This window comes from Mytilus galloprovincialis, chromosome 11 (assembly GCF_965363235.1).
Source record: "Mytilus galloprovincialis chromosome 11, xbMytGall1.hap1.1, whole genome shotgun sequence".
Taxonomy (NCBI): Eukaryota; Metazoa; Mollusca; class Bivalvia; order Mytilida; family Mytilidae; genus Mytilus; species Mytilus galloprovincialis.
Genome location: NC_134848.1, coordinates 9,012,732 through 9,034,026, shown reverse-complemented (window position 1 = coordinate 9,034,026; position 21,295 = coordinate 9,012,732). Strand labels below are relative to the sequence as shown.

The following is a 21,295-nucleotide window of genomic DNA, read 5'->3' as shown; positions in this document are numbered from 1 at the left end:
GCGTTCATTGTTTTGATTTTGACCGCCTGACAACTTCACGGAAATACCAGAGTGATTATAATCAAGGACTGTGTGACGGGCAACTTATAATATCCGTGTTTTAAAGATTTTATTGATATCAAGCCAGTCTGGTTCAAACTATTAACACGTGGTACAATTCTCATTTACATATTATGAATATTTATTAGCAAAAGCGTTAGTAATTTCTGGCTATGATGCCACACTATAATAATCTAAAAACGTGTCTGAAAAAATAATGAAAAACAGTTCGATATCTTGAGAATGGGGCGACAGAGGACGATCGACCTCGATATTTTCCGGTACTAAGTGGCAAGTTTTGGAGTATAAAACACAATCTTGTACCAATTTTGTACTTATCTGCCTAATAATTTAAAGAATTATATATCAGAAAATCATTTCTCAAGCGGCACCCTCATCCAATGAGTGGAAATGCTTTAAATTGAATGAATTCTTAACTTGTTTAGTTTTTTTCTATTTCTCTCCGCTTCGTTAGTACCCAACTTCCGGTGGCGATGATACACAGTGATAGAGTAACACAGCAAGATTTTTATTTGTATGGGCGTTCCATAGAAATTAATTTGTGGTTATCTCCCATTGATTTCATGCCTGTATTATTTTGATTTTATTTATACACACAGTCACCAGTCTACACTAAACTTCAAGTCTTATAAGTAAGCATTGTTACTTTATATAATAATTTCAAACTTTATACAAAAACTTCACCGCAAATAACATTTTTTTACTGAGGAATTTCCGAAATCTGCACTACGTTCTCAACAAAAATTTATGATCATAAAATTATGAAGTTCAAGTTATCCAAACCTTACACTCGCTAACGCTTACATATCAGACCGATCAATAACGTTTATCAATGTTGATTATGTCTAAATTCTTTGGAAGATTATTTAAATCTGAGACACTTTTCATGTATTAAAATAAGATAAGTTTGTTTTAACAATGTAAATTAAAGAAAATTTATGTTTCTATGGAACGTCAATTAAACAATTTAAGAACAATATATTAACATTATAATAGCATTAATTTTCGATCTTTAGACAATTTTTCAAAGTGTTCCTTTCTATTTTAAGATGTTGATAGAGCCGTTTAATTGTAAATAACAATATTCACCACTTTAAAGTGATGTTTTATTTTAATAGATAGATTTTTAAAACATTATTTATTCTTGTTTAGTTTGTTCTGTCTCCAATTTTTTTCCATTTATCTTTGTGCAGAATATTCTCAGATCTGCAGTGACATCACAACATGTAACTGACCAATCAATGATTTAGCATTTGTGTTATGTAAACAATGTTGAGAGATGATGCGGATAAGAATCCTCTAGATTTTCCATAGACTTCAATGCAAATTAATTTAATTGATATATATTGACACCAGTTGAATCCAGTACTTTTACCCACTTAATATTGTTAAAGACACTATATAATGTCTCTATTTTGATTTTTATCATACTATATCCTCTGGTTAAAAAATAATCCAGGGCCGTATAACTAGCCTCTTTTAAAATGAGGCAAAATATTCGCCGAGCGTAGCGAGGCGAAAATATTTTGATGAGGGGTCTGGGGGGCGGGGCGCTGAAGGTCCCCCCAGACGCTCTGAGAAAAATAATGCAAAATCGTGCATTCTGAGCTATTTTTTCAACAATATTCTGGTCTCATAGCAATAAAAAAAATCATTGCATTTTAAGACTTTCAGGTTTTAGGGATAACATTAAAAAAGATCGATATATATATATATATGATGGATAAAGCAAAAATCGTAATTCTCATAATCCTTAATATACCGAATATGTCTGTCTGTCTGTTCTTGACTTGTATTGTACTTAGACTTTGGTGATTTTGTTATGACTAGATTTAAATATAGTGACAGTGCAGTATTATACTTTAAGTACTAGTACTGTTAAAGTCGACATTAGGGACCATCTTAATCTTGTTTTACGATATTAATGATTCTTTTATTGTTGGAGACCATCCAGCAACTATCAAGATGAAGAACAGGAATTAAACTTTAACAATAATTATTGATCATTCGTATTTTTCTATACTTTGACTTTGTGTATGATTAGGTTCTTTGCACGTGTACTCAATATTCCTTTTTTTCTGTTAAAAGAGTCTGAACATGACTTAATGCAAGGGTAACCCTTCAATGTAAAAGGTCATATGGCAATACATTGTTGTTGTTTTTTTTTAATTTTTTTTTATACTGTGGAATTGGTGACCATATTTCAATTTAAACCATGTCAGCTTTCTAGTTTTATCTACGAAAAAAGCCAGTTTTGTTCTCTTTGATATCAAGTTCAATTCTCCATGCAGAAACGACGATTCATTTCTGTGTCTTGTAGCATCGTATATTCTTAAAATATTTTCTCGCACATTGTCTGGACATTGGTTGGCATGCAACATTGCAAAACCACACTTTTACAAATGAAAATCAACACTCAGACTATAGTCATTAAGTAGGACAATAAATTAACAAAAGACAAACCCGGGACATAGAAGTACAAACAATAGACCATCAACTCTGATAACTAAAAGTAAAATAGAAACATGGATCACGAAAAACATGAAGGGCTACACCAGAGAGTGAAGAGTACAGAGAACTGGCTTCTCGCAAGACACTTTCCGTCAAAACAATTTGACAATCTTTTTGTTTCAGTTTTTTTTTTTTGAAATTTCAAACATGAGGCATTTGCCTCATTTGCCTCAATGTACATGTAGTTACGGCCCTGTAATCAGCAATATAAATAATCAGTTATAACCTTCAAATAGATGAAAAATCTAGAGAAATCCTATCTGCATCACCTCTTGAAAAATTTAAATGCCAGGATGTCCGGATCTGAGAATATATTTATAACATACATATAGATGTTTTTTTACGCTAAGCTATTTTTTTAAGGTATAACTACCGCCAGATGGTTAAAAACAGACAATGTCAGCAACCAAACCTGCCAGAAGAACCTATGCAAACAGAGAAAGAAGATGACAGTCTCCATGCTTCATTCAACGTAGAACTGCCCTTTGATATTCCTTCTGACGTTGAAGAAGAGTAAGTTAATTTCCAGGGGCGGATCCAGCCATTTTAAAAAGGGGGGGTTCCTAACCCAGGACAAAGGGGGGTTCCAATTACATGTCCCCGTTCAAATGCATTGATCGTCCAAAAAAATGGGGGGTTCCAACCCCCGGAACCCCCCCTCTGGATCCACGCCTGATTTTATCATTTATATCGGCTTGAAAAATGATTAGTGTAACTTGCTTTATTATCCGTCGTACCTAAGTTTGATATCGTTTAAGAATTTGTTAGATATAGGAGGATGTGGTATGATTGCTGAATGACACAACTCTACATCAAATTTGTATTTGTACGGTTCAAGATTATTACAAAAGAGATTTATTATGTTCATATATTTATACTGTTTAAGATTATATAATCATCAATTATTTATTAATTTGTATACCATGTTCAGTTTGTATCAAAGTATTTTTAAAATATACAGCATGTAATTTGATTGAATTTTTTTTACAGAAACATTGCAGATGACTCAGTTTACGACGATGATGAAGATGTTCAAGCTGGCCCAGTCACATACACTGTCATTGACAATGCAACACAGCGAGGGAAGCCCAAATTGGTGGACAACATTGGGTTTTCATACACATTGAAGGTAATGAATTTATATTTATTTGAGTATATTTGAATAACATTAAGAAAGGAACATCAAATTTATTTATTGTATATGCTTTGAAATTCATTAACATTTTTTTTAACTATTTAATTTTGATGTCTATTACATGTTTTATTTTATGTTTGTAGAATTATTATACAAGATATAATTATACTTTGATCTTTTTAATTGAATTATTTAATTACTATAATCTGATAATTGGATTAAATGAGATGGCATGCAGGGGCAGATCCAGCCATTTTAAAAAGGGGGGGTTCCTAACCCAGGAAAAAGGGGGGGTTCCAATTACATGTCCCCATTCAAATGCATTGATCGTCCAAAAAAAAGGGGGGTTCCAACCCCCAGAACCCCCCCCCCCTCTGGATCCGCGCCTGGCTTGAGTAAACAAAGAAATACATTTGTGTTTTGAATTATCCTTAAATATTGATAATTAGATAAATAGATAATTGGAATAACTAAGATTTTTATGCATTTGGAATAAATATGTCAATATTCATAAATACATTAAATTACATATATAAATGACCATACAATGTAACACAAAGTTTATTTGTCAACTATATATGGTATTATATATGTTTAATAAAATATTTTCTGTTACTTTTAGAGCGAGAAGAATGGTGCTAGAACCTGGCAGTGTTCTGTCAGGAACAAGACTACACACTGTGGTGTTATAGTACATGAGAAAGACGGTGTCTTCATTCCTCCTTCCATACAGCACAACCACACAGCTGCACCTGGTACCCTGACAGCTACGAAAATCAAAGTGACGGTAAGGGAGCTACCATTTGATTTTTATGGGGGGGGGGGGGGGGGTGCTAGGATGAAATTTGAAAAAAATAGGCAGGACAGGAGTTTTGAGTAAAAAAAAAAGGCAGGATGAGACACTTGCAAAAAAAAAAAGTCAGGAAGACAATTTAGGTAAAAAAAAGTCTGGATAAACTAAAAAAAAAAGGCGGGACCAAACAGAGTGAAAAATAAAAAGGCAGGACAGAGATTACAGCTAAAAAAAAATGCAGGACAAAATTTTTCATCCTAGCACCCCCCCCCCCCCCCATAAAAATCAAATGGTAGCTCCCTAAGATTATAATGTTTTTATGCCTAACAAAATACACATTCCAATTTGTTTTTATATTTTACAGACTTAAGAGGTATTGAGAAAAATAACAGTATATATTCATAATTAAACACCAATCAACATGATCAAATGCATTTAAATAAGTTGGTACAAGTTAGCAGTGGTAGGAGTTTACATTGGTACAAGTTTTTTTTTTAGTGGTAAGAGTTGACGTTGGTACGAGTTTACAATGGTACTGGTTAACTATAATTCCCACAGAGTTCGCGAAATCTTTTTTTCCATTGTTGTCCTTGAAGAAAATCTGCTGGTCCTCACTATCAATCTATTTAAAAATACTAAAATTGTGTCAGTCCTATGCAAAATTTGGTGGTGAAATCCTGAGGACTGACACTTTTGAAAGTTTTCGTGAACTCTGGTTCAGATCCTGGCTTACTGTTTTATCAGATTCCTGTATCCTGCTTACAGTGTAAAATCATCTTTAAATATGTCATGTACATGAGGCGTTTAGAGGCGGATTAAGCAGGTTTTCATGAGGCCGGGCAATCTTCTGTTTTGTTACTTTTTTCTTGGATAAAATTTTGTTGATTACATAGGGTCACCACTGAAGTATGACGGGAACGAGTCCCCTCTTATGTAGTCAATACACCCCCCTTTTTATGAAAATTTCTGGATTTACCACTGTCGTAACTGTTTAATGTGATGGATGCTTTACTGATCAATGACTGATCTGTGATTGATGAACCATAGAATCTGTCAAAGACATCAAATAAGCTATGTGAGAGTTACTTTGACAGCGAAATTGAAAATACATATACACCAATTGGACGGATACATATAGAATAATACATGGCAAAATCCGTATCGCATGCTGTATCACAATGAAAAACCAATTTCAGTCCCGAGGGCTGATATTGGTCGAGTGGTGATACGGCATGCCATACGGATTTTGCCATGTATTATTCTGTTTATCATATATTTTAATAGAATCAGATTTTTGGGATATCCATTTATTTTTAAAATCGTCTGAAATTATAAGCTAGCATTGGTGGACATCAGCTATTGTCTGCTCTATGGTTGGGTTTTTTCAATCTCAATATATGTTAAAGACCACGGGTATTAATTTTTGGAAAAAATACGGATTTTAGTAAGGAAATACAGCAACTGAATGTCATAGGTCAAACGATGATGTCATTCGAATTGTGACGTCATGCCAGGTATGCGATAAGGGTTTTGCTATGCGATATGGGGTATGCGATACAGGTTTAGCCATGCGAAACGGAGTATGCGATACAGGGTAGGTGATACAGACTGGAAAAAAGAACCTTTATAAGATATACAAAATTGCTGTATTTTGTACTAAACATATGATAAATATATATATCTTACCTCCTATACATTTCTAAGAATGAGATTGGTTAAAAGCGTTCATGTGAAGACCGTGTATATTTGATATTAGGTTAGTAGGGAGGCGGGGCTTATTTCATACATGGTTAGTAGTTGAGTTACGTTCCTTTATATTCCATATTAGGAAGTAGGGAGGCGGGGTTTATTTCATACATGGTAAGTAGTGGTGTTACGTCCCTTTATAAAAACAAAACGGAACTGAAAAAAATCTTAAAGGTTTCAACATACAAAAAAAATTGATGATTAGGATTGAAATAAATTCATTAAGGTGGTACCTAACACTACAGGGAGATAACTCTGTAAAGTCAGCTGAACGTTTAAATTACATTGTGTTGTTAAGGGAATATTAAGCTTCTCAATGATCAAAATTGGTGTATATCAAACCGCTATATAACCAGTGTAATTTTTCTGACAAAACGGTTGATTCAATTTTTTTGAAATTTTTATATTTTTGACAAAGGGTCAAAGTAAATACTTTGTCAAAATTTTATGAGAATTAAACGAGCCAATTTAATTTTAGTGAAAGTGTTAGGCCGTGTTCACACCAAACGCCGTGTACAGTAAAAATGTTTACATTTGGTTTAATGTAATGCACACTAGTTTCACATTAAATTTGTTTACATCTATACACCTTGTTTAGCTACCTGTACATAAGTTTTGTTCACAATTGTAAACTATATGTCCTTTAAATGTTCATTACGTAGTAGAACATGCAGAACAGAATTCAAATTTTTGAACAACTTTTTTTAGCAGTTTGGGAACGACTATTTGACTTTAAAAAAAAAGGGGGGGGGGATTTTTCCACAATTTGATTATTAAAAATCGGGTCAAACATAAGATTAGAATGAACAAATATTCTGAATCAAAAGTTTCCGCATACATTATTAGTGTCAAATATTGAATTGGTACCATCGAAAAAAAAACTAAATATAAACTTTCGCGCGAGAAAATTTTTGACTCGGAACCCCCCCCCCTTTTTTGAAATAAAGTGGATGCTCCTTTCAGAAAGTCATTTTTGATGATTTGCAGTAGTCTAAAGATGTCTCGATTATGCATCAAAAACGGAGGCTGCGACAGCGTGCATACAGACGAAGAAAAAGAATTGTGATGTTAAGGATCACTACATTTCGATCTTTTCTGTTTGTTTCAAATGGTATTTTTTTCTCGTAGGAGTATTTGGCAAAAGGAGGGGGAGTTTTTTTGTTTTTTTGTTTTTTTATTTCTAACTGTATTTTAACGGATCTTAAATACTACACAAACAAAGAATTAACCTCACTCTTTTTAGCTCACCTGGCCCGAAGGGCCAAGTGAGCTTTTCCCATCACTTTGCGTCCGGCGTCCATCGTCCGTCGTCCGTCGGCGTCTGTCGTCGTCCGTCGTCGTTAACTTTTACAAAAATCTTCTCCTCTGAATCTACTGGGCCAAATTAATCCAAACTTGGCCAAAATCATCATTGGGGTATCTAGTTTAAAAAATGTGTGGCGTGACCCGGCCAACCAACCAAGATGGCCGCCATGGCTAAAAATAGAACATAGGGGTAAAATGCAGTTTTTGGCTTATAACTCAAAAACCAAAGCATTTAGAGCAAATCTGACATGAGTAAAATTGTTTATCAGGTCAGGATCTATCTGCCCTGAAATTTTCAGATGAATCATACAACCCGTTATTGGGTTACTGCCCCTGAATCAGTAATTTTAAGGAAATTTTGCTGTTTTTGGTTATTATCTTGAATATTTTTATAGATATAGATAAACTGTAGACAGCAATAATGTTCAGCAAAGTAAGATTTACAAATAAGTCAACTTGACCGAAATGGTCAGTTGACCCCTTTAGGAGTTATTGCCCTTTATAGTCAATTTTTAACCATTTTTCGTAAATCTTAGTTATCTTTGACAGAAATCTTCTCCTCTGAAACTACTGGGCCAAATTAATCCAAACTTGGCCACAATCATCTTTGGGGTATATAATTTAAAAAATGTGTCCCGTGACCCGGCCATCAAATCAAGATGGCCGCCATGGCTAAAAATAGAACATAGGGGTAAAATGCAGTTTTTGGCTTATAACTCAAAAACCAAAGCATTTAGAGCAAATCTGACATGGGATAAAATTGTTTATCAGGTCAAGATCTATCTGCCCTGAAATTTTCAGATGAATCAGACAACCCGTTGTTGGGTTGCTGCCCCTGAATAGGTATTTTAAGGAAATTTTGCTGTTTTTGGTTATCTTGAATATTATTATAGATAGAGATAAACTGTAAACAGCAATAATGTTCAGCAAAGTAAGATTTACAAATAAGTCAACATGACCGAAATGGTCAATTGACCCCCTAAGGAGTTATTGTCCTTTTCTAGTCAATTATTAACAATTTTCATAAAATTTGTAAATTTTTATTAACATTTTCCCCTGAAACTACTGGGCCAAGTTCATTATAGATAGAGATAATTGTAAGCAGCAAGACTGTTTAGTAAAGTAAGATGTACAAACACATCACCATCACCAAAACACAATTTTGTCATGAATCCATCTGCTTCCTTTGTTTAATATTCACATAGACCAAGGTGAGCGACACAGGCTCTTTAGAGCCTCTAGTTTAGTAATGCATTTATGATCGTTGTTTGAGTGAAGACCAGTGACAAATATTTCTGTCAGTGTGTACGTCCAGTTGATTCGGGAAGATCTTTTCAAATTAATTATGTGTTCGGCAATGGTGATGGTCTTGATATTAGGGTTTATCTACGTGAGGTGTTTTTAGAACAAATAAACATATCAAGTTTCGACAAATTTTCTATAAAGAACTATATAAATAAGTGTTGTAAGTATCAATTTTATATAACAATCGTATCTTTTTTTAAATATACACGGGAAAATTTAAGTTCTGAATGCATAGTTTAATTTGTGTACACTTAACCTACATAAGGCCTACATCGACTATCGACTGCATGTAGACAAAACATGATTTAAACTACATGTAAACATTGAGTTTTATCAATGGGAACGTAATTATGTTTAGTTTATGTGTGAGTTACACTAACACAACACCGAGTTTAGGTCAATGTGAACACGGCCTTAGGTATCACCTCCTAACAAGTTGTTATTGTTGGTTATTCTTGTAGGATCAATGGAAGAAGTTTCTTAATGCTAACAGTATTTAAGACTGGGTTGCTCATTATGATAGATCACAAGTCTAAATTTTACACATTGAGATAGTCCGTAAGATGAATTCGTTACATAGTGTGCTAGTGACGTAATACGATATATATATGGAATTTACTGACCCCATATATACCGTATTAGGTCAATAGGACCCTATGTAACTAATAATATCAAAACTCTTATTTTCTTTTAAAAATACATAAACTATAATTGTAAAAGAATGCAACCATTTCTTCATTTTAATGGAAATTATTGACCGACATTGAATTTTTGTATTTGACGTTCTTCATTAATATATGCTGTTTTTCATTAGAAATTAAAAGTATACCAGAGAAAATACAATACAAAATATCGGTTGCATTCTTTAAACTGATAATTTTTCTTCATTTGATATAGAATGATTCAGTGTTTTTATACGACCGCAAAAATTGAAATTTTTTTGATCGTAATATATTGTTATCACGTTGGCGTCGTCTTCATTGTCGTCGTTGTCGTCCGAAGACTTACGGTTTTCGCATTATAACTTTAGTATAAGTAAATAGAAATTAATGAAATTTAAACACAAGGTTTATGATCACAAAAGAAAAGTTGGGATTGATTTTGGGAGTTTTGGACCCAACAGTTTAGGAATTAGGGGCCAAAAAGGGACCCAAATAAGCATTTTTCTTGGTTTTTGCACTATAACTTTAGTTTAAGTTAATAGAAATCTATGAAATTTTGACGCAAGGTGTATGGCCACAAAAGGAAGGTTGGGATTGATTTTGGGAGTTTTGTTCCCAACAGTTTCGGAATTAGGGGCCAAAAAAGGGCCAAAATAAGCATTATTCTTGGTTTTCGCACAATAATTTTAGTATAAGTAAATAGAAATGAATGAAATTTAAACATAAGGTTTATGACCACAAAAGGAAGGTTGGGATTGATATGAGGAGTTGAGGTCCCAACAGTTTAGGAATTAGGGGCCAAAAAGGGACCCAAATAAGCATTTTTCTTGGTTTTTGCACCATAATATAAAAAAGAAGATGTGGTATGATTGCCAATGAGACAACTATCCACAAAAGACCAAATGACAAAAACATTAACAACTATAGGTCACCGTAGGGCCTTCAACAATGAGCAAAGCCCATACTGCATAGTCAGCTATAAAAGGCCCCGATAAGACAATGTAAAACAATTCAAACGAGAAAACTAACGGCCTTATTTATGTAAAAAAATGAACGAAAAACAAATATGTAACACATAAACAAACGACAACCACTGAATTACAGGCTCCTGACTTGGGCAGAGATGGGGTTGATTACTTTAAAATGTAATCGATTAAATTACAATTACTTTGCTAATAAAATGTAATCGATTACATTACAATTACACCCTATTTCATATGTAATCGATTACATTAGATTATTTTTCTTTAAAGTTATCATGATTACTTTAGATTACTTATGATTACATTGTATATTGCAATATCAAAGTTTTTTTCTAACCTTTTATCCTCATAAAAAAGCTAATTTTGGTGATTGTTTTTTAAAAAGCCTTAATTTATTTATCTTATTTAAATAATTTATAGACAAGTACAGTGTAACATGTGTTATTTGATAAAATAGCTATCTATAGACAAGTGCCCTTTCCCTATGTAAAAGATATATCTTTATTTTTTTCTACAAATTTTAAACAACTGCCTAATTAACAAAAAATCTGAACAAAAAAGGACAAATTAATTAGGTATAATTTTATTTTCTGTTTGGACATAATTGACACATCCATTAATGTTTTTACAGGTGTTAATCACTACTTCCATTAAATAAATAAATAAATAAATTTGTTTATTAAAGTGTCACATATTGATTGCCATAAAACATATAAAACAATTATAATATTTACACATAAAACAATCAATATCCAGCCATAAATACTGACTTATGAGACACTAACATTATAAAACTTTATACAATTACTGATCAATAGTTAAAACAACTAAACATTACTCATTAAAATTGTTTCTTATATCAAAGTTTTTAAAAACAAATTAAAAATCTGAATATATAATAATTTCTGGACTATGATTAAAATTGACGTATACAATGTAATATAAAGCTTAAAAATTATTGCCTGTATTAAAATTTTCTACTGGTAAAAATATTTACGTTAAAGAACGTAAATTCTGATTAAAATACATTTGTTATGAAAATAATTTTCTTCGAATAAAAAACTTATGTAATATTTTACACAAATAGTGTTGGATACTTGAACAGTTCATGATTTGTATAAATTTATCGTCCATATCAAGATTGCTAAAGTGATCAATATATTTAGAGCATTCGGAAAATAAATTATACCGTAAGTCACTATAAAGTTCACATTCAAGAAGGAAGTGTTTTTCATTTTCTACATAACCAAGGTAACAAAACACACAGAGTCTTTCTTCTATCGGAATAGGCGGCCTGGAGTACCTGCCGATCTCGTAGGCAAGGGGTAGTGCACTGGACCGAAACAGAGCCATAGTTCGTCTTTCCGGCCTATTCCATTTATTTTAATAAACAATAGGTGTCTTGATAACAATATCAATAAAGTTAAAAGTGGTTGATTGTCATTATATATTTGTAAATTTTTTAATACTTGAGGCCCCTCATGGGGGGGTCCTAGTAATCACATAATCACCATTTTTTTGCCAATATAATCACATAATCATTGAATATTTGCTTATCTTTAGTTATCAAATAATCATAAACTAAAAATACAGTCCTAGGTAATCATGGTAATCAAATAATCATGAAATATTTGGCTTAATAATCAAATAATCATTAAAAAAACGGCCAAGTAATCACATAATCAAAAACCCCATGAGGGCCCTCATACTTGATCTAATTAAAAACTACATTGTAATAGAATTATTGTCAGATGAAAACACAAAACAGCTCTGTAACTTAGGAAAGTATATACATTTCTCTTTAGATTAAGTTTATTGTAATAAAAGATATTTTGTATTGATGAAACTTATGACATCACCTGATGTGTACTATGCATATTGTTTGTAATATTATGCCGTATGTTTTTACACTGAACATGTACTTGTTTATACTGATGAGCCATAAGGCTCAAAGTTAATAAAGAATTAAATATAGAAAGCACATATTTTATACACAAATTTATGGAAAACAAAATTTATTCAATTTGTCAATAAATAAATCTGATTTTAACTTCTATTTTGAATTTAATTGGGCTCATTTATTTATGTCATCCATCAAAGTCAAATTGGAACTAAATGTTTTTTGCATTTGAATTTCCATGTAGTTATGTAAAAATATTAGGTAAACTTATATGAAATCGGAGTTAATATCAGAAGTTTTCAATTAAGTAAAAAAATGTTTCAAGGCATCATAAGAGCTCAATTCAACAACAAAATATTGAAGAGGCAATTTCCTTCAGTAAACTGGTAACAAAATAAAACACTTGGTTTTACAAATTTGTTATATAGATGATACAATTTACAACATGGAACAAGGTCCCATCATAGTGCATACTAGTTACATGATTTTTCATTCAATCTTTACATGACATGCATGAGGGAGATACATTCCTTAATTTATAATAATTTCAAATATTTTGTAACAGCAAATTTTAATAACACAAAAAAATCAGTATTTTCATGCCAGTACCGAAGTACTGGCTACTGGGCTAGTGATACCCTTGGGGACTAATAGTCCACCAGCAGAGGCATCGACCCAGTGGTAGTAATAAAATTAACGGTACCAATTTTCTTGCACCAGATGCGCATTTCGACAATAAATGTCTCTTCAGTGATGCTCGTGGCCAAAATATTTGAAATCCAAAGCTAATATAAAAGATGAAGAGCTATAATCCAAAAGGTCCAAAAAGTATAGCCAAATCCGTGAAAGAAATCAGAGCTTTGCATGAGGGAGATACATTCCTTAACCTATAAGATAGACAACAAATATAAGTGGATGTGGCCAGGTATAACATGTATAACTTTTAATAGTATAAGTAAATAGAAATCTATGAAATTTAAACACAAGGTTTATGACAAAAAAAGGAAGGTAAGGATTGATTTTGGGGGTTTAGGAATAAGGGACCCAAAGGGTCCAAAATTAAACGTTGTTTGATTTCATTAAAAATTGAATAATTGGGGTTCTTTGATATGCCGAATCCAACTGTGTATGTAGATTTTTAATTTTTGGTCCCGTTTTCAAATTGGTCTACATTAAGGTCCAAAGGATCCAAAATTAAACTTAGTTTGATTTTAACAAAAATTGAGTCCTTGGGGAACTTTGATATGCTAAATCTAAAAATGTACTTAGATTTTTTATTATTTGCCCAGTTTTCAAGTTGGTCAAAAGCGGGGTCCAAAACTAAACTTTGTTTTATTTCATCAAAAATTGAATAATTGGGGTCTTTTGATATGCCAAATCTAACTGTGTATATAGGTTCTAAATTTTGATACCCGTTTTCCAATTGGTCTACATTTAGGTCCAAAGGGTCCAACATTAAATTAAGTTTGATTTTAACAAAAATTGAAATCTTGGGCTTCTTTGATATGCTGAATCTAAACATGTTCTTAGATTTTTGATTTGGGCCCAGTTTTCAAGTTGATCCAAATCAGGATCCAAAATTATTACATTAAGTATTGTACAATAGCAAGAAATTTTCAAATGCACAGTATTCAGCAATTGCAAGAAATCATCAATTGCACAATATTGTGCAATAGCAAGTATTTTCAATTGCACAATATTGTGTAATAGCAAGACTTTCAATACTCTAGTTCAGGGAAGCAATGCGCATGTGCAAGATCGATCGTGATTTTGCGTTATCGACTAATTAGATACGAGATTTGATAAACTGGGGGCATTATCAGTTTATTGATTTACCAGATCGGCATCGTTATTACTGTAGTCATATGCATAACTTATTTTCACATGCTATGGCAAACGAAAATATAAACAACATATAACAAATAAAAGTTGCAGAGAACAGAAGTTACAGAGTATACAATAATATTATGACATTATATGTGATCTAATTTTCCAAGCGGCTGCATTTGAATAAATGCATAGTTTTACTGTCAGAGATTTAGAATAAATTATCTCACTTGTGCCGATTTGGCCAAGAATAGTAGAATAAATATAAAATTCTATGCGCACAGATCTATACGTTGGACATGATAAAACAAAATGATATTCGTCTTCCAAAACATTCATATTGCAACATATACAAATTCTATTTTCTCTTTGAGTATTCAGATAACGACCAACTTCAACATTTAATCTAAGTGTGCCGCTATGCAATTTTGTTAATATAGATACATTACAATGAAAATCTAAGTATCTTTCAAAACCAAATACTACTTTATATCGTTTATAAATACAAAGTTTGTTACATTCTTCTAAAGCTGAAGATTGCACTGACATATTAAAACAGATTATTTTGACCGTTATGTTGATTAATCTTAATGACAAAAGGAACGGTTAGATATATGTCACCTGACTTTGAATGTTACCTTCACGCAAAAATGGACAGATTCATGCTGTGATGTTCACTTAGCAGATCGTCTGTATATTCAAGAAGGTACAGGTGCTATTTCATTACCATATCTGAGGAACTGATCTTAGGTCATAAAAATAAAAGTCAATCAACACCTAGGCCATATGGTATCATAAAGTTTTACCTTAAACTATTAATCTCACCAGGCGACAGTTAGAGACAATTTATATACCCTTAATAATCGTAATCATATTCTGACAGTTAGGTACCATTAAAATATATGTTCAAAATGCTAGCCCTGATTGCATGCGTGTATTTACATAAATGTTTTGTGCTTAATTCAAATGCATCGGATATTGACAATTTTTGAAAGGAGGGGGAGATGGGTCGTTCAGCATTTTATTTTGATATATTGTGAAGCATACATAATATTGTATACAGAACATCTAGTTAATTCCAATATATATATATAATGGAATTTCGGGAAATTGGGAGCTTCTTTCTGTCCAAAATACAGTATCCAGGGCAAAATTTTGCAAATATTGATTTTCACTTTTCCGTAGTTTACTACTAGATGGACTTCGTTTTTCCTGAACAGTTAATTTCATGTTTTGTCTGAAGTGAAGGTTTTCGTGCAGTCGTCAATAACCGTTTGTTTTAATCGTCCAATTGCAAGTTAAATGCATATCCATGCTGGTCAAGATCATGATAATGATATATGAATGTTGAAACTATTTTGTTCTATATTGCGCTGGACTTTAACTCGTGTGTTCAAAATGCAACAGTCAGAGTAAAGACATTTATATATCTTATAAGTGGGTGCGGCTTTTTTGCTAAGATTTTAATTCCATATAACGCCAGCTGTAGCTGTTTGATTTTATGGGAACTTTATATTTTTATTATGGTTTGAACAAGGAACGTATATACTGTACCAAGGTTTAACGGTCAGATTATTTATATGATATTGAAAACATAACATTTATGAGGCCATGATGTTTATTTTTTATTGAATGCATCGCATAATATCATTCATGACGACTATGTGTTATGACCAGCAACAACTTTTCAAAAAGCTCTGTCTTACATGACAATCATATGGTTTAGATTGTTTATCTATATTCTCCCGAAAAAAGGCTAAAGAGAATAAATTATGAAGTGTCACCATTGTATGCTATACTGTTTTGGCAATTAATGCCATTACGCCAGCATGTTTCTGGAAATTATTCTCAATCAACAAAAAATTATATTTCTGCACATAAACTTCTTCAAAGTTCTTAACAGCTTCCAGGGACTTGAAGGACCTCGTTCCTTCTTTATCAAACATTTCGTTTTGGCTTTTTGCAAGCAGTAATTTCAATTTTCTTTTCCAATTTTCTCCCGTAATTTTTAAACACTATGTCCCGAAATTTTTCAAAATATTACTTATTTTACTTTATTACACATAAACATAAACAAACAAAAAACAGACGACACTCAACGACTTCACAGGTAAACGGGAAAGCGGCAGGCGTCCTAATAAACGCCTATTAAACACCGAATATTGATGTGTACCATATATGACTTTGCCCCCAGTTCAACCAAATCTCGTATATTCTCGCATGAGTTTTAATTAAACGCTTGACCCACTCAGAATTCTAGGTCGCGAACAAGCTTTCCCTGAACTACTGTATTGGAGTTATCTTTCTTTGTCCAGAATAGTAACTGAATCAACTTTAATCATTGTTTTATACAATACGCATACAATGTACATGTATATTCACCTTTACTACCAACTGATAAATTAAAACAATCTTTACCATTCAGTGATGACAAGCACTTTTTTTTTACATTTTAATATTTTATGATGCATTTAAATGAGTAGTTATTAGTAATTGTTGCAAACTCCATTAGAAATTTGAATTGAGATCAGTTTTGGAATAAAGGAAAGGGGGATGTGAAAAAAAAATCGGGGAACAGGGGGGGGGGGGGGGGGGGGTATGGGTTGGGTAGGGGGTTGTTCAATTGTTCTCATTTCAGATTTCATAAATAAAAAGAAAATTTCTTCAAACATGTTTTTTGAGAGGATTAATATTCAACAACATAGTGAATTGCTCAAAGGCCAAAACATTTTAAAGTTCATTAGACCACATTCATTCTGTGTCAGAAACCTATGCTGTGTCAACTATTTAATCACAATCCAAAGTTAGAACTGAATCCATTTTGAATGTTATGTCTATACTTGCCCTAACCGTGGAGCATCTGGTTTTGTAACTAGTTTAGTATATTTCAAGGGCACCAAAATGAGATTTGTTTATGTTTTGATTAATTTTATGAGGAAAAGAATACTAAAACTCTTGTAGGTCTTTAATACAATTGCAATTATTTATTTATTTTGATAGAAATTATCAACCCCTATTTTTTTTGAGTACTTTTTATACGACCGCAAATATTCAAAACATTTTGGTACTATATTGGTTTCATGTCGTCGTTGTGGTCCTCATGGGCGTCCGAAGCAGATGATTTCCGGATAATAAATTGAGAATATTAAGTAAATAGAAGTCAATCAAAATTTTAACACAAGGTTTATACATGTAACCTCTTTGAAACTTTGAATTTTTGAAAAAGTTAGCTTTTGTACCTCAGGAATAGATTACCTTAGCTGTATTTGGCAAAACTTTTAGGAATTTTTGTTCCTCAATGGTCTTCAACTTCGAACTTTATTTGGCCTTTTAAACATTGTTTTTATTTGAGCGCCACTGATGAGTCTTTTGTAAGAGAAACGTGCGTCAGGCGTAAATATAAAATGTTCATGCTGGTATCTATGATGAGTTTATTTGATTTTGGGGTTTTTGGTCCCAACAGTATAGGAATAAAAGGCCAAAAAGGGGCACACACAAACAATTTTCTTGGTTTTCGCACAACAGCTTTATTTGTACAAATTGTGCTTTATTTTGCCTTTTTTTTACTTTTTTGATTCAAGTGTAACACCGATGAATCTTTTGTAGACGAAACGCGCATCTGGCGTGTATACAAAATTTAGTCCTGGTATCGATGATGAGTTTATTTACAACCACTTTGTCGATGCCACTGCTGGTGGAGATTTATTTTCCCGAGGGTATTACCAGCCCAGTAGTCTGCACTTTTGTGTTGACATGAATTATCATTGATATGGTTATATTTAAGTAACTATTTCTATGTCGAATTTTTGAAATATTAAGGTTTTTTTTTAACTGAGGAATAGATTACCTTAGCTGTATTTGGCAAAACTTAATTTTGGTCCTCAATGCTCATCAACTTCGTATTTTATTTTGCCTTTTTAACTTATTTTGATCTGAGCTTCGCTGATGAGTCTTTTGTAGACGAAACGCGTGTCTGGCGTATATATAAAATTTTAATCCTGGTATTTATGATGAGTTTATTTGTACACTAGTTGGTTGATTGCAGGATAAATTGATTTATATACAGCTATGTTAAATGTGTTTTATTTATTCATCAGACTCCAGTTCACTCAGAAAATGTAAGAAGTGGACGAGAAAGAAAAGATACAAATAAAATGTCTAACAACGTAAATACAGCTGATTCCATGATAATCTCCCTTGATAAGATAACAGATAGGTCAAAGGAACACTCCATCTCAAACTCATGTGAGGTTAAGACAACAGGCAAGTCAAAGGAACACTCCATTTTAAATGCTGCCGAAAACGACTCTGAATGTAAAGTGTGTGGTGAACGTTGCAGTAATGGCACAAATCTGAAGGCGCATATGAGATCACACATTGATAAAAAGATTTTCAACATATTTAAATGTGATACATGTAATAAAGAACTGAGTACAAATGATGGTTTAAAGAGACACATAAGAACTCATACTGGAGATAAACCTTATAAATGTGATGTATGTGGTAAAGTGTTTGGGGAGAATGGTAACTTACAGAAACACATGAGAACACACACTGGTGATAAACCTTATAAATGTGACGTATGCGGCAGAGAATTTAGTGTTGGACAGAGCATGAGGACCCATATGAGAACACACACCGGTGATAAACCTTATACATGTTATACATGTGATGTATGTGGTAAGGGGTTTGGGCTGAATGGTAACTTACAGAAACACATGAGAACACACACTGGTGATAAACCTTATAAATGTAATGTATGTGGTAAAGGGTTTGGGCAGAATGGTACCTTACAAACACACATGAGAACTCATACTGGAGATAAACCTTACAAATGTGATGTATGTGGTAAAGGGTTTAGGCAGAATGGTCACTTACAGAGACATAGTACTTTGCATACTGGTGACAAAAAGTATGAATGTGACCAATGCAGTAAAAGTTACCCTCATAGTCAAAGCTTACAGAAACACATGAGAATACACACTGCTGATAGACCTTATAAATGTGGTGTATGTGGTAAAGGATTTAGTCGTGTACAGAGCATAAGAAAACACATGAGAACACACAACGGTGAAAAACCTTATAAATGTGGTGTATGTGGTAAAGGATTTAGTAGTGTACAGATCACAAGGACCCATATGAGAACACACAACGGTGAAAAACCTTATAAATGTGGTGTATGTGGTAAAGGATTTATTAGTGTACAGAGCATAAGAAAACACATGAGAACACACACCGGTGAAAAACCTTATAAATGTGATGTTTGTGATAGAGGATTTAGTTTGTTAATGAGTTTACAGACACATATATGTATTCAACCGCATTAGGAAATGTTGGATATGATGCATGAACAAATGCTGAGAAAAAAACTATTTCATATAAAAGGATATAAGATCATTCAATTGTATATTAAACCTGAAAACTGAAATCTAAATTCACATTTTTGTCGAATCTGCAACTTTTGATTCAAAAAGCTTGACAAAGGAATAGTGATCTAGCAGTGACAGTCACTGCAGCTTTAACAAACTGCTAAAAACGTAATATTTCAGTACGTAGAAGACTTGGGACTTCATACTATGTACTTGTTGAATAAAGAAGCCTAGTATTGTGAAGATTTTCTCCGTCATATGTGCACTGCCACTTACCTCAGTTTCAAGGTTCAGTGACTTCTTGAAAAAAAGCTAAGATATTCGTTTAATATTCTTATTTTCTTATATATATGTAGTAGGTGGTTTTCTATGCTAAAGAATAACCCCGACAAGAGCTTAGGGTTCAGATGCTTTATTGTACCAGTAGATAAAATAACAAGTCTGAAATAGCAATACAACATATATAAATAACAAGCTATTTCGTATAAACATAAATATATATTTTTACAAAATATCACAGATTTATATATAATACAGAATTATAATAAATAATACCTTTAACCGTTATCAACTCAGTAGCAAGTAAAATGTATTGCAAGTAGAAATTGTTCAATGTTTACATTCTATGAAATTATCATCGGGTGTCACGTGTAATATTACAACTGCTTGACCTTTGACTATACACCAAATCGGAATTTAATAAGTAATTTACGTGTATCTGTGTATTTGTATTCAATACTGGTTTACCTTACAAACGGTATATAATAAATGTTACATCTACCAGAGCTCCAGATAAGAATTCACAAATTGGGTTTTTTACCCACCATTTTCTTATATAATCGGGTGATAAAGTTTTTTGATTGCATTATCAATTCCAATTCACCCCTCATGTTAATATCAAATTGGGTTTTTCACCACCAAGCTCCTTATTGTATTGGGTTTTTTCATCAACACAATATTGAATATTTAGGCAATATCAACCCCAGATTTTTTTCCGTCTTAAATATGTTTCTTTCTTTGTTTAGCTGTTTTATTTGGTTTATGGTTAGGGTTATTTGCTAGCTGTTTTATTTGGTTTATTCACTGAGGAGCAATTGTAGGTTTAATTTTTGTTCCGTTTCAAACTTTCTGCCAGTTTTGTATTATCTCATATATACTGTATAAAACGGATATGTGTATTCACAGGCACTCGTCTTATACCTTTATATAATAAATTCTGAGACCAGTGTAAAATGAAACAAAAAATAGTTTATAAACTTTAATTATACTTGAATGTTTTTGTTTTATTCCAATTTTCATAAATCTGGGTTTAGTTGTCTTTTATTAGAACTTTTGGTTACTGATGCTTGATCATGTCATAATTGATTTGGCCTCAAGTGTTTGGCCTTTCACTTTTTCCAACTGATGTCTTTTTGAGGAAACCCTGTTTTTATTAGCAATGTTCTTGTTAAGGTACACACACACGCCCGTGCTCGACGGCTTCCTAAAAACACTGGCTGAGTCTTGTTATCATCATAACTTTCCCTCAGCTTTTCAAAAGAAGCAGACAACATGCTTCTATTCAATATTTTAACCGAACATTCACTTTCGTTTTAATTCAATGTATGTTATGATAAATCCCGAGCAATGCGAAAAAAATATGACTACATGACACACGCTAATTGGATAGACGTCGAGAAGATCGAAATGTTTTCAAAAA

The 21,295-nt window shown here is 32.6% G+C and overlaps 1 protein-coding gene across 1 annotated transcript; it reads left to right on the top strand.

Moving 5' to 3' along the window:
• The first annotated feature begins 650 nt into the window (after nucleotides 1-650).
• LOC143051595 (uncharacterized) lies at nucleotides 651-20,163 on the top strand. Its single transcript, XM_076224486.1, has 5 exons — nucleotides 651-692; nucleotides 2,935-3,084; nucleotides 3,562-3,700; nucleotides 4,329-4,493; nucleotides 18,325-20,163. Exons 2-5 carry the CDS (start codon nucleotides 2,951-2,953, stop codon nucleotides 19,552-19,554), a joined length of 1,668 nt encoding a protein of 555 aa, XP_076080601.1. The 5' UTR covers nucleotides 651-692; nucleotides 2,935-2,950; the 3' UTR covers nucleotides 19,555-20,163.
• Nucleotides 20,164-21,295: the final 1,132 nt, after the last annotated feature.

Coding starts and splice junctions, on each gene's coding strand:
- LOC143051595 (XM_076224486.1), top strand. CDS start 2,951: ATGGTTAAAAACAGACAATGTCAGCAACCAAACCTGCCAGAAGAACCT. Junction 3,085..3,561: donor CCTTCTGACGTTGAAGAAGA/GTAAGTTAATTT, acceptor TTTTTTTTACAG/AAACATTGCAGATGACTCAG. Junction 4,494..18,324: donor CTACGAAAATCAAAGTGACG/GTAAGGGAGCTA, acceptor TTTATTCATCAG/ACTCCAGTTCACTCAGAAAA.